Consider the following 14,290-nt stretch of genomic DNA (forward strand, 5'->3'; position numbering starts at 1 on the left):
GAGAGAAGGGAGGGGAGGAGGGGAAGGCGGGAATGGAAGGACAGCATAATAAAATAGACATTATTATTGCTGTGGGTATATAAGTGACTGCATGACCAATGTAATTCTACAACTTGTACACTTAGAAAAATGAGAAATTATAACCCATCTGATTCAATTGTATATGTCAAGATCATTGTACTGTCATGTGTAACTAATTAAAACAAACAAACAAACAATAAAAGACCTAGGCTCATCAAATCTTCTCCTGCTTTCTAAGTTAGGCTTGAAATCACTTCTTTCAAGAATCTGTCTCCTATTAGTTTAGATGATGCAGTAAAAACAATGATATATGTTTTTCTTTCAAATATATACTGCTGAAAATCTCTTGCAGGTTTATAGGCAGGTTGGCTTATAGAAGTCACACTGAGATATCTGTTATAGAGCTGTAATTTTTTCTTCCATATAGTCATAGAACTGTACACTGTGCTCTTTAAAACCTTTCACACTTACATAGACATGGTGCTCCTTGACATGGATTATAATTGAATAATAACTTTAATAACAAACTATTAAAATTTAATATGCTAGAAAAATGAATAATTCCCAAGAATAACCTTTCATTGACAACATGCTTAATTTCTTCAATGATGTTCTTAAAAGTATTTAAAAGTAACAAAACTGCAGTCTAAAATGGCCTTGCTAAATTTAAGATATTGATGCTATCTCAAGGTTAAAATAGAACCAAAAGATAATAGAAAAGAAAATACATTATCTAGTCCATACTTCTTCAGAAACTTGAAGGTTTCAATCAGCTAATTTTCTTTTCAGTGTTAGGAATTGAACTACATCCACAAAACATTTTTTATTTTGAGACAGGGTTTTGGTAAGTTGCTGAGGCTGGCCTTGAACTTGCAATCCTCCTGCTACATCCTGAGTAGCTGGGATTGCACCACCACATCCAGCCAGTCTATCAGATAGACAAATCACTTATAGTCTAGTCTAGTGGGCTATATAAACAATTTAAAAAGCAATTATAAAATAGTGAAATAAGAGGGAAGTATAAACATCACAGAAGGTTTCTTACATAAGGTATAGCTATCATCTTGCTCTCCATTTATTTATACTATAGGTTCAAGTTATTTTCTTGCTGGAGATGATAATAATGGATTTAAAGAAAAGCTATTATACAGTTCATCTGCTATTTTTAAATAATAGGTAAAGATGTAGCAGCAAAAGTCTCTGGGCCTAAGACTCTTAGTTCAGCAATTCCCACAGATGTCTGGCCTTTGGTAGCCAGTTTTAAAACACTTGTGGAAAAGAAAGACACAGCCAGCTGTAGGTGGGATGGTCTTCAAGCTCTGTCAGAAAACAATCAATATATGGGTTTGTAGGATACCCGAAAGATTCTTCAAGAAAGTAGGAAAGGAAGTTGTGCATGATCAGAACAGTACTCTAGGCCCATGGAAGTCAGCTTTTAAATATTCAATCCTTGAACTTCAGCTTTCAAAAGGAAAGTGGTCAAGAAACTTGAATGAAATTCTGATATAATCATGAATTACCTAAGAAAGAAATTAGTGAGCTTGGTTTTAAAGGCCATGAAGTATAAAAGAATACTAGAAAAGAATATAATAGAAAAGAGGTATAATATATATAAAATATATATTATATATATAAAAGGAGGTATAATAGAATAGAATAGAATAGAATAGAATAGAATAGAATAGAATAGAAAAGAGGTATAATAAAATGAATGCCATTTTGGGGAAAAGCATGGAAAGCTCAGTAGTGGAGAGAGGGGAAAGCTGAAGAGGAGAGGGGGCAGAACTGGGCTGGAGAAGGGCATGTCTGGATTGTGGAAGATCTTGAGCACCATGTACAGGAGTGTGAACCTTGTCCAACTGCAGGGTCCTCCTAGACCTGCATCAGGAGTCTATGTGACCAGAGCTCTGTGAGGAAGATTTTGCCGATTCATATAAAACAGATTGGAGCAGGGAGTGATGGGAGACAGGCAGCCCAGTTTGGAAGGAATTACAAGAATCTAGCAGAGAGACTGGAGGCCACAGTGGGGGAATAAAGGTCAGGTGTAGATCCTGTGGAGGGAGAACTGCCTGTTCTGAAAGGGTAAAATACCTGAGAAGGAAACAGAAGATGTGCCTGGAAGGCCTGAAGGATGATCACACATTCACTAAAACCAAATTTCTGGAAGTTATACTCAGGTCCTCCATTAGCTCTCACCAGTCCAGTTGATTGCAAGTCCATCAGTACAGCTTCTGAGTCTGACCTATCCGGTCCATCCCACACCTACCACCCTCTGCCCTGTATCCGGCCTAGCCTATTGCAAAAACTACTAATAGGACCCTTTACTTGTAGGACAAAACCTTCATATTTTCTGATGACACAGAATGCCCTCTGTATCTGCTTACTTTTCCAACTTTCTTTGATCTCTTCCCCATACGTACCCTGAGTTCAAGCTTTACTGAATTTCTTACAGTTATCCAAGAAGAAAAATTGTTATCTCATATTTCATTACCTTTGCAGAAGTTGTGGAACATTATGAATTATATGATTCTACATGTAGATAAATAAACAGGAGAAAGAGGAATAAAATTTCTGGGTGATAAATAAACCATAAAATAACTCTGGGGAGTAGAGTCAAGGGCAAGGGAGGGGAAGAGTTTAGCTTCTCTTTTAATTGTCTTTGAATTCCTTTTTAATTGTATTTGAATTATAATTGTAACTGTATTTGAATTCCTTACTGTATGAATGTCTTTTTTTTTTTTTTTGTACTGGGGATTTAACTAGAGACAATTTATCACTGATCTATATCATAGCCATTTTTATTTTGAGACAGGGTCTCACTAAGTTGTTTAGGGGCTCTCTTTTTTGCTGAGGCTAGTCTTGAACCTTGATGTCTTCCTTTTATAATGAAATATTATAATAAGCGGGGTACAATGGTGCATACCTGAAATCTCAGGGACTCTGAAGGTGAGGCAGGAGGATTGCAAGTTTGAGGCTAGCTTCAGCAAATTGGTGAGACTATGACTCAAAATAAAAAGTAAAAAGGACTGGTGATATAGTTCAGTGGTAAAGCACTCCTGGGTTCAATACCTAGTACCAAAAATAACAATAACAGTAATAATCATAATAAAAATGTTATCAGTACATTTGGTCCTATACCTCCAGAGTCTTGGGGTCCCTACACCTGCATGTGGGTGCCCTTGGGATTATTGGTATTCAGGGATGTAGCCACAGTGTTTTCCAACAGGAGAAATGCAAGTGCCTGAATCCTGCTCAGAGGGTTTTGTACAGGGGTGTGATATTGGAGAACTATAGGAAACTGTTTTTCCTGGATAAGGATGTCTTGTCTTCAGAAAACAGGATCTGCCCTGTATCTTTGTGTTTTTCTTGTGTGCCTCTTGGGAGGCTCTTCATCAAGCCATATTAATTCAAAGTGCAAAAGTTTCATATTATTGGATATTTTGATAATTTTGTTGAGTTATTCTCTTTGTTTCAATACAATTGAGTTGATTTGCCAAAATAAAAAAACTAAATATCTTAGTTTTTCTGGAGTACACTTAAAATTCTGTAAAAAAATTAATAAACTGTTATAATAATAGCTATTACATACTCATACTTACTATGTGCTGGACTTTATACATGTTCACTCATTTTATACAGTAACATTCTTTTTCTTTCTTTCTTTTTTTTGATATTGGGGATTGAACGCAGAGGCACTTAACCACTGTGCCACTTCCCTAGCCCTTTTTTACATTTTATTTAGACACAGGGTCTCACTGAGTTGCTTAGGGCCTTCCTAAATTGCTGAGGCTGGCTTTGAACTCGGGATCCTCCTGTCTCAGCCTCCCAAGCCGCTAGGATTACAGGTCGCCACTGCACCTGGCTCCAATCACTTTCTTATAGGTAGGTGTTACTAGATAAAGAAAGTGAAACACTGGGAACTTGCCCAAGATCAGACAGTAGTGGGCTGGGGGTGTGGCTCAAGAGGTAGAGCGCTCGCCTGGCATGCGTGCGGCCCGGGTTCGATCCTCAGCACCACATACAAACAAAGATGTTGTGTCTACTGAAAACTAAAAAATATTAAAAATTCTCTCTCTCTCTCTTTAAAATTAAAAAAAAAAAGAAAAAAAAAAGATCAGACAGTAGTAAATCATGAAGTCAGGCTTTGAACACAGGCAATATGGCTCCAGGGTAAGTTTTTAACCACTCTTTTATATAGTTCCAGTTTGGGTGAGGAAAGAAGAAAGGAAATTTACATGGCGAGATTTGTGGGCAGAATTTTAAATGCAACATTCCTAGCACTAACACAGTTCATGACAAAGTGCTGTGCAATGAAACTTTCTCATTTCCTCCTTTTGAAGATGAATAAATTATCTTCTATCTCTGTTGTCACTCTTTCTTCTTATACTTTACTCATCTTTCTACTCCACAAGCTATCTAAACAAAATATTGTAAACCATCATTTATTCTTCTGAGCACCATGTCCGTTATCTGTGAACTTTCCACATGCATCAGTGCATCCAAAATGCATACACTATTGCTGACTTCCCTTCATGAATTGAAACAAATCCTGTAACAATTGTTGACTCTTACTAACACATATACTAGTTAGGATCATATTTTTACTTATACCAAGAATGGGCAAACATCTTCCATAAAGGGTTAGATAATATTTTAGGCTTTACAAGCCAGTCTCTGATGCAGTGACTCAACTCTGCTATTACAGCATGAAAGCAGCCATAGACAATGCGTAAATCAATAAGCATGGCCGTTTTAATAAAATTACAGACATGAAATTTAGGTTTCATATAATTTCCAGTAGTCACAAAATATTTATTAATATAAAAATCATTTTTATATGGTGGGTGTGATTTGGTCTGTGCTCTAGTTTGCAGATGCCTAATTTCTACTATCAATCCAGCCTCTTAGTAGGCCTCCTTTAGCTCACTTTGTTGATAAAATATTGTTAAATTAACATATATATGTGTGTAGATTTCTAGGAAGAATATTTATTCCTTTCCATTGTGACTTCTTTCTAAACTTTCTAAGCTCTCAGGTCTCAGGAAGTCCTACATTTTTAACAAAAGATTGTCCTCACAAACATACTTTCAGAAATAATGTGTAAACTCTTCCTATTATTGACTGTGATTCAGGTTCTTAATTTGGCAAATATTTATGATTTTCAGAATAGTTCAGGGAACCTCTCTTAAGCAAAATAATTAGGATGTATGCTATAAAGGCATGTAACATACTTGTTTCTGGTATTGAACTTGTAAAAAGTTCTGGTTCATTTGTTGGTGCTGGACTCTCATCCAAAGCAGTGTTTCCAGGCTCCACTGCTTTGTGGCTCTGAGACTGACCGAAACCTTCATAGTGTCCTGCTTGGGTGGTGCGGTTCATGCACATGAGTGATATACCAGCTATTAGAATGCTGCAGAACAGGGTGACTGCTGTGGTGATCATCTGACGATGTTAAAAAAAAAAAAAAAAAAAAAAAAAAGACATTAGGCCACTTTTTACAATCCCATCTGATAATCTTAGCAGAATGCATTAAGAGCATTTTTTGATGGAAAATACATCTGCACAGTTGTAAATACTCTAGAACAGTGGTTCTTAAGAATGGGTAACAGCATATAAGGAATGTACTTGAAGAGAAATCAGAGTCTGTTTATAATCATGTAAGTGTTCTAGATGCTTTGTTGTACAGCAGCTGATTAACATAGCCACTGGTTTCTTTTACAAGTAATTGGAATAATTTGTTATAACTTTAATTTTGAATTTTTGATTATGTAGTTCAAGTATACTTCAGTTGAGAAATTTTATAATGATAGTAAAAATGAATAAGTACAGCTAATACTTATGAGCAGTAACTATATGCCAGCACTAGTCAAAGTCCTTTACAAGTATATCTTATTTATTCTCATAAAAACTCAAATTCAAAATTACAGAACAGGAAAAAAAAAGGATAACAAATGAAAATCTTCAGGGAGGTTTTTAAAAACACATTCTTGGGGCCTTCCTGAAGAATTCAGCAGGCTCATAAGCCTCCTACTCTATAGCTGTTCAAGTACACTTTTTCCCAGACACATTGTTTTCTGAAATTTATATTTTTGATAGGATTAAGAATCAAGAGTTTGACATTTACTATTACTGCTAGCTTGTTGAATGGCTTTAAATTAATCACTCTTTTCTCCAGTAAAGAAAACATAATTCATAAGAGTTTTTAAGAAGAATCAATTAAGCTCAAGCATTCTTCAGCTAAATACAGACTTAGCATGTAAAACGTTCATCATATTTGAGGTGTGACAAGGTGATATAGGATCACCAGTATAAACTGCAATAAATTAGAATAGATTTTTAAAGTTAATTTCAATGTAAGTATAATTAGGTACATTAACAAGCTAAAATGAGATGTTCTCAAGAACAGAACTGCCAATAAACTCTTCCCACCTGCTCTTTTCCATAAAAGAAGGCTGAGTCAATGCTATCTCCATTGTGTTTTCCAGTTATCAAAAGAACACCAACAAGGAGAGCAGGAATTCTATAATAACAAGGGTAATTGAGAGATAAAGAGAGAGAATGAATAGTAACTGTGCATATGGAAACATGTAAGCAAACAAAAAACTACCAACTTACCCCCAGCCAGATATTATGATGATTCCGACAGGAATTTGTACACTTTCTCGTTTTTTCAAAAGAAACAAAGAAATTGCTAGAAGGCCTAAGAACAAGAAATAAAGATAGAAAGAGAGATCATTATTCTTGATGTTTCCCTAATTTAAAAATTATTTGAGGGCTGGGGATGTGGCTCAGTGACAGAACACTTGCACATGTAAGGCACCAGGTTCAATCCTCAGCACCACATAAAAATAAATAAATAAAATAAAAGTGCAGTGTCCATCTACAACTAAAAATGAATAATAAAAATCATTTGAATTCTCTCCTGTATCGTTTCTTTACTCAAATCTTGTTTTATCCAGCAGGATTTTTTTTCCCCAAAAGCCCTGATCATTTTATTCTTTGGACGTATATGATTGGAATCTAAATATGATTGAAAGAAAATTAGCTGTATAGAAAACATACTCTGTCAGTGGTAAGAACTATAAGCAATTCTTATACAAGTTATGCTTCACATTAAGTGTGCTGATGGAGCTTAATACAAACATGGTGTGACCTTAATACAAACACGGATGTTTTCAAGTTCTTAGACTTTCCTTATACCTTATACCCAATCATTTATACAAGTTACATCTTGCTTAATAAATTCTACAGAGCTACAAGAATCTTAGGACTAGAAGAGACCTCTGTTTCAAATTAACACCTTCATTTTTTAGACATGGAAACAAAGGTTTGCCCAAGTCAGACAGCCAGCAGAGGGCAGAGCCAGTCTAGAAACTAAGACTTTTGACATAGGGTAAGTTCTTCAATTCCCTGTTTCTCAAACTCAGATCTGTAGGTCTCTCTGGGGTTGCTATCATATATGCTTCAGGATCTGAGGGAAAAAAATCTGTTTGAAATTTTAAGTCCTGGGCTGGGATTGTAGCTCAGTGGTTAAGCACTTGCCTCACATGTGTGGGGCACTGGGTTCAATCCTCAGCACCGTATAAAAATAAATAAAATAAAGGTATTATGTCTATAACTTAAAAAAAAAGAAATTTTAAGTCTTTTGGCTTATTTTCAGTGATAATCATCCGTATGCCCTCCTTATAATCAAGTATAGTCTCATGACTTCAGAGCTTGTATTTGGTTTTATATTAAGTTTGTAACAAGTTAGCTGGGTGTAATGGCATACACCTGTAATCCCAGCAGCTTTGGAGGCTGAGGCAGGAGGATCACAAGTTCAATACTAGCCTTAGCAACTTAGTAAGGCCCTGACTGAGACTCTGTCTGCAAATTTTTTTAAAAAAATAATTTATAAAAGGGCTAGAGATGTGGCTCAGTGGTTAAGTGCCCCAGAGTTCAATCCCTGGTTAGTACCTCCCCCGCCCCGCGCCTTCCCAAAAAGTTTGCAACAGCTGAAAGCCAAATGATATCACAATACCCAGTCCAAATGAAGGTTCTGAGGTAATTTGAAGAAAGAAAAGTAGTAAGATAACCAGGTCATGACCTAATAAATTCAAGCCAAATTAAAATACCAGGGAACTGAGTTCCAAGTTATTAATTACATTAGTAACACAAGTTCCTTTGTTATGTTATTTAATGTGTTAATAAAGATTACTGGGTTTGTAGTTTTGCTTGACTCTAATCTATGAATTTGCTGTGCTTTTATAGTTGTATACAAAGAATTCATACCTAGATTTGAAATTATACAGATTAAATAACACTGCTAGAATGAATATTTATCCACCTCAAGGTCTTTGAGAATTTTTTTTTTCTTACCACTACTCCCTCATCAATATATCTATATACTCTCTAGTTTTAGGTTTTCAAAGTGCCAAGGAAACAAGTAATTCATCATCGAATGGTGCCAACTGTGTTACTGTGTAAGAGCACTCCTTAAGATTCTGTTTATCGTTTCTGCCTTATGAAAGGAAGCATATACAATAAGGCAGAATCTAGTCCTGCTTCTCACTGAGGGAGCTGTGAGATCTCATGCCTGAAATCAGTTGAACTCTTTGGGCCTGCTTTCCTAATTTGCAAAAGGAAGGGTTTAAACTAAAGCAGCAGGAAGATGGAGATTTTTTGACTAGCTATGCATTTAATGAGCATTTGAAAAATTGTAATTAGCATATGAAATCTGGGATTTCATTGACATAAAGCTCAATTGACTGAACTAAAAAAAAATGAGTCAACTTTAAGAAGAAAAAAAGTGGTATGTAGGCAGGGAAAAAATTGTGAGAATGGTATGCAAATGAATAAAATTGAAAATAACCGAACAATAGATTTAAAAATATACTTTGGCGGGGTTGGGGTTATGGCTCAGCAGTAGAGTGCTCGCCTAGTACATGTGAGGTGCTGGGTTCGATCCTCAGCACCACAAAAAATAAAGGTATTGTGTCCAACTACAACTAAAAAAATATATAGTAAAATATATACTTTGGGATCTAAAATTCTGTAATATCATAATAATCTGAAGGTTAAAGGGCACCTCTTCAGGGTCAGGGAATTCAGAATAATTTCTTGGGATAAATTTTAACATGCATACTTGAAGGTTTCAGAGAGAATTGGGAATTTTTAAATATATTGATTTATTTGCTATTCTTATTCTCATCCCAAATTTTACCTGAATAGACCTAGATATTAGAGATCAGGTTGATACTTCTATATTTGTAAGTATAGTCGATAGGCTCTTTTAATTTGACATTTCATGAAAACTCATGCAAGGTGTACTTCTCTTTAAGATGTACAAACTATCTTCTGTTTGTACTGAATTTTTCATTCTACAATTCCTCACCTCATTGTTGCTTCACTTCAAAAGACTGTTAACTTGGATGGGACCTGCTTTTGATCCTGAAGGCATGAAACCAAAGGTCTGTCCTTGGAAGCCTCTTTCTGACACTTTCTTCTTAACCATTATGCAATTTCCTTTTATGTACAATTTTACAGGTTCAAATTTGTAGTATTAATACAAAATAGCCATACAGAACTTTTAATACACAACCAAAATACTGGCATCCAAATAAATGTTATACTTAAGAATAGCAATGTGCTTAAACACTTTAAATACCCTTCTGGAGCCAGTTGAGATGAGAAACAGTCTTATTGACTCATATTTCCACATCTTTTTATTCTCCTACTTTTCTTGTTCTTCTATTTAATAATTAATATAGGTCCATTTATTGAGCACTTAGCACCCAGCAGACATAAATATCCATACTTTGTTTCATCCTCAAAATAATTGTAAAATACTATAACCCAGATTTACAGGTGAAGAAACTAAGACTCCAAAAGGCAATTAATTTGCATAAATCAGAGCCACAATTTTGCAGGTCAGTGGGATTCTAGTAATAAGCTCTGAGATACACACACCTCTGTTCTTTCTCTACTTTTTCCACCTGCCTTCAGCACCTGCCCCTTGGTGTCTCCAAAGGGGAGCTGTGCTGATAGTGGCCTAGATAGAGCCAAAGACTCCAAGAAAAAGGGTCATGCCATTGGAAAAGGCTCTGAGCCCAGGGAGAAATAGAGTACATTAGGAAACAGAAACCAGCTTTGCAGACTGCTCATATTAGTGGGCATATCTGCTTGAATGAACGCCCTGATCCTGTGCTACTTCAAGTAGATCACTAGAAGCTGAGGCCTTCTAAACATGGGGGAAGGGGAAGCACACCTCAATATCCGTCCATTCATGATCAACTTACCTGTCCATAGGTAGGTGCTATACAGGGAGCTGTACAATAGAACAAACACCAAAATTTGTCCAACAAAATTTTTTTCTTTAACGAAATTCCATATCATCATTCCAGCACAGACAATAGACTAAAGAAAGAATTATTAAAAGACTTTGTAAATAGCTAAGCAAATCATATGATTCAACATTATTATAGAAAATAGCTATTGAATCAACTATATTTGTATAAGTTTTATTCACAGCAAATATAATTATTCATTGTAAATTATTTCTGACCAATTATCAACTAGTTATATGAAAAGTTCAAGCTTTGTAATAAAAACTTCTGTATATAGAGCCTTTAACAATGTACATGTTTAACTGAAACTGATAATGAATATATTCTAAATACTAACCTTAAATTTAGTAATGATTTATATAGAAAATGCTAAATTTCTTTCCATTATGATTTGTGACATGCAAAGATTTAACCAGAAAAATAAGACTGTGAGAGTTCAGATTTTAATGATTCAATTGATTCTATTAATAACTCAAAGTTATCATCAAATGCTATTATTAGCCTCAACTGAAAGTTCAAGGCCTAATGCAATATTTAATATATTAGGCATAAACTAATTATGATCAAATTTTAATTGATCATATTTAATAGTATTTCTGACTTTATAACTGGAAAAACCTAACATATTAATTTTCTCAGGAGCAGTAGAATAGCCCTGAAAAATTCTAAATATCTACAGATATACTAACCTGAGCAATGAGTAAATTGGTTGTAAGCATATGAGGAAGCTGCTTATATTTTTTACTCAAGAGAAGAATAGCCAGAGACCAGATCTTGAAGACAAAAGTTTCAAAAGTTATTCATGTTTCTAAATATTTAAAATTACTTATTAAATAACATATTGATTAACTCTTTTTGGTGGCATTGGGGATCAAACCCAGGGCCTCATGCATAGTAGGCAAGTATTACACTGAGCTACATCACCAGCCCTGGGATGATTATCTTTAAAGATTCCTCTTATCAAGGCACAGTGGCGCGTACCTGTGATCCCAGCAACTAGTTATATGAGGCTGAGGCAGGAGGATTGCATGTTCAAAGCCAGCCTCAGCAACTTTGCCAGGCCCTAAGCAACTTAGTGAGACTCTGTCTCAAAACAAAAAAGGGCTGGGGATGTAAGTCACTGGTAGTGCCCCTAGATTCAAGCCCTGGTACAAAACAAACAAACAAACAAACAAAAACTTCTTTATCTTAGTTCAGAAAGAAATTCCAATGTTATTTTCTTTACCTAGTACCAAAAAGTGTATTAAGGTAAATAACTACATCCAAAATAAAATGAAAAGCATGGGAATCTCCCATAGTAATTAACCATCTTGAAATTACATGATCTTTAAAAACTAATGCCTTGACTAGAGCCATGTTCTAACTATGCCTATCTTCCATGGCTGAGAGAGGACACTGGGTCACAGCCAATTATTTGGGAAAGATGTTTTAGTGGAGATGTAATAATAATAATAATAATAATAATAATAATATAATATCCTAAGTTTTCCCTTTTTTATTTCTACCATACTGGCTGATAAGGTAGCTAAATTCAAAATTCTAAGCTGTCTTTCTTTAAACAGACTATCTATACTGAGAATTATCATCTTGCATTTTTCATATTTAAAAGGATTAGGTTTCTTTTCTTTGTTGTTCTGGGGATTGACCCAGAGCCTTATACACGCTAACTACATGCTCTACCACTGGGCTATGCCCTGAGTCTCAGGTCTGGGTTTCTATTCTATCCACATAGTGGCCAAGTAAGTAGGCTAGTCAATTTCCTTCTTTTTCCCATCATTGCCAATAGATTTTATATCATTGTTCTCTTCTCAATGGGCATAGATTTTACGATATGTGACATGTCGAATTTATTAAAAACTACGTTAGCCATACATTTATTTGTTGCCAATATACATATTCATCCCCACCCCACCCCCTTTATCATTCAAAATATTGCTTGAATTTAAGAGGCAAATTGATCTACAAGATATTGTAGTTGTCAAATGCTTAATTATTTAATTTGAACTAGATATATCCAATTTGAATAGTAATCTAAATTGTCACTAACATAAAATGGGCAATTGAACAGGGCCCCGAAGATCTCTTCTGACCTCATGATTCTACAACAGCTAGTATTTGTATGGTAAGTCGTCATTCACAGCATGTTTATCACATTTATTATCTCATTTATTCCTTAAACGACCCATGGAGATATGTGAAATTATTATCTTTCTTTTATAGCTGAGAAAACTAAAGCTTAGAGAGATTAAGTTAACTTTCCAGGGATACACAGCTAATTTGTGATAGGGTCAGGAGTCAAATCCAGGTCTGACTAAATCTCACACCTTGTCTACTCTACATCTTTCCCAAATGAAAAGACAAAACTCATTTAATTGAAAGGTTGATATTCCATTTTATGGGCAGGCTTTAACTTTATTTTATTTCCTAAGAAACTAATTTTTAAATCTTTTTTCTATTACTAAGCTAATTTTAAACTTGTTCTATGGTTTCCATTCAATTTTACACTGAAACATACTTACCAAGGAGACCAGGCTGATAATACTTATATCAAAACTAACATTCTGGATGGCATATGCCAATGGCTTAGGGTCCATAGTGGGAAAGGTCAATAACCAGGCAGAAACATACATAATTGGAGCTGACACAAATGTGCTTATTACCATCCCTGAGGTTATCTGTAAAAAAATAGATCAAATTGAGGAGTCATGATCTCATTCAATTACTTTAAACTTTAAATACCCACAACACACTAAAGGTTTCTGAAATAAAAATAAATCAGTAAAAAGATATTATAGAATCCAGCATATTGTCTAATAACATATTTCACCTTTCTGAAAGTCTTTAAAAGAAACCATAGGTAAGTTCCCTTGGTCCCTCTTCTAATCTAGGTTAAATCAATATTTATATCACAAGTACTAGAAATTCCATTGTTATTTTTAGGTTCTAAAAGTGATCCTTTTAATGATATAATTAAACTTATGTATAGTTTCCTTACATACTATTTCATAAAATATAGGACAAATAAAAAGTAATTTGCAAAGAGAAAAATAACCACACACACATTCTTCAGATTATATAGTAGAAATGACCTTCAATAAATAATTCAGTTCTTTCATATTTCAAAATCTTTGATGCTGTAGACACAATACTCTTAGACACTGATAATTTGATGTTAATTGATTTTAAATATTTACTGCTATAGGTTATGTGGTATTTTGTATCTGGTAATAAATTATCATGAATAAAATATATTTTTTTTCCTCAAAATTTCCAAAGCTACCCTTCTTTAAATAACTTTCAGGCTTAAGTATAAGTATGGAAACAGAATACTTGAAACTAAAAAAGAATAGTAAGAAAGCAAGGATGACTAAAGACCCTGGATTAAATAACTATTGTTACATAATGTTACACAATACCTCCTTATTTACAATGAGGTAGCTTAGAGATATCAAATTATCATAGAAAGAATGTTGCTTTCTGGATTTCAATCAAACTTAGAAAGTAGTATATACATACAATCTCTACTTCCATGTTGAACTGTGTAGCAAAGATAGCCACTCCTGGTGCTACAGGGAAGACACCATACAAAAATGCATAATTTGATAAACTTGTGTGATTCACTACACTGTCACCCTTGTCCAAGAGTTCCACCATTTCTCTGCACAGGAGTGGCAGCACCAAGCTGAAGAAAGAAGAAATGCATAATTTACTTGGTATCAAGGCATGCTTATCCCTCAATAGTAGATTGCGCTAGTGAATTGGCATTAGGTTATTTTTCTGTTCTTTCCCAGAGTTGTATCTATTTGCATATATTCTATGTATGCCTATTTATGAACATTTTATTGAAAGAATTAAGAATTCATATTGGAACCATTTCAAGAGTTATAACATTCTGGAAATACTTCAAACATTGGGATGAGGGGAAAACATTATTTCTATACCAA

At 34.6% G+C, this 14,290-nt stretch overlaps 1 protein-coding gene across 5 annotated transcripts in view; it reads right to left on the reverse strand.

The window, feature by feature from the left end:
* Positions 1–14,290, reverse strand: part of Gpr155 (G protein-coupled receptor 155) — a 43,549-nt gene that overhangs the window by 14,787 nt on the left and 14,472 nt on the right. For all 5 annotated transcript variants that reach the window (XM_077802837.1, XM_077802851.1, XM_077802843.1 and 2 more), the window contains 7 exons: positions 13,863–14,028; positions 12,866–13,021; positions 11,036–11,119; positions 10,299–10,416; positions 6,637–6,721; positions 6,451–6,541; positions 5,253–5,463 (listed from right to left, as the gene is read on the reverse strand). In XM_077802837.1, coding sequence (XP_077658963.1) covers positions 5,253–5,463; positions 6,451–6,541; positions 6,637–6,721; positions 10,299–10,416; positions 11,036–11,119; positions 12,866–13,021; positions 13,863–14,028 — 911 coding nt within the window. The remainder of the gene's footprint in view (positions 1–5,252; positions 5,464–6,450; positions 6,542–6,636; positions 6,722–10,298; positions 10,417–11,035; positions 11,120–12,865; positions 13,022–13,862; positions 14,029–14,290) is intronic.

Source organism: Urocitellus parryii, chromosome 1, assembly GCF_045843805.1.
Source record: "Urocitellus parryii isolate mUroPar1 chromosome 1, mUroPar1.hap1, whole genome shotgun sequence".
NCBI classification, from domain to species: domain Eukaryota; kingdom Metazoa; phylum Chordata; class Mammalia; order Rodentia; family Sciuridae; genus Urocitellus; species Urocitellus parryii.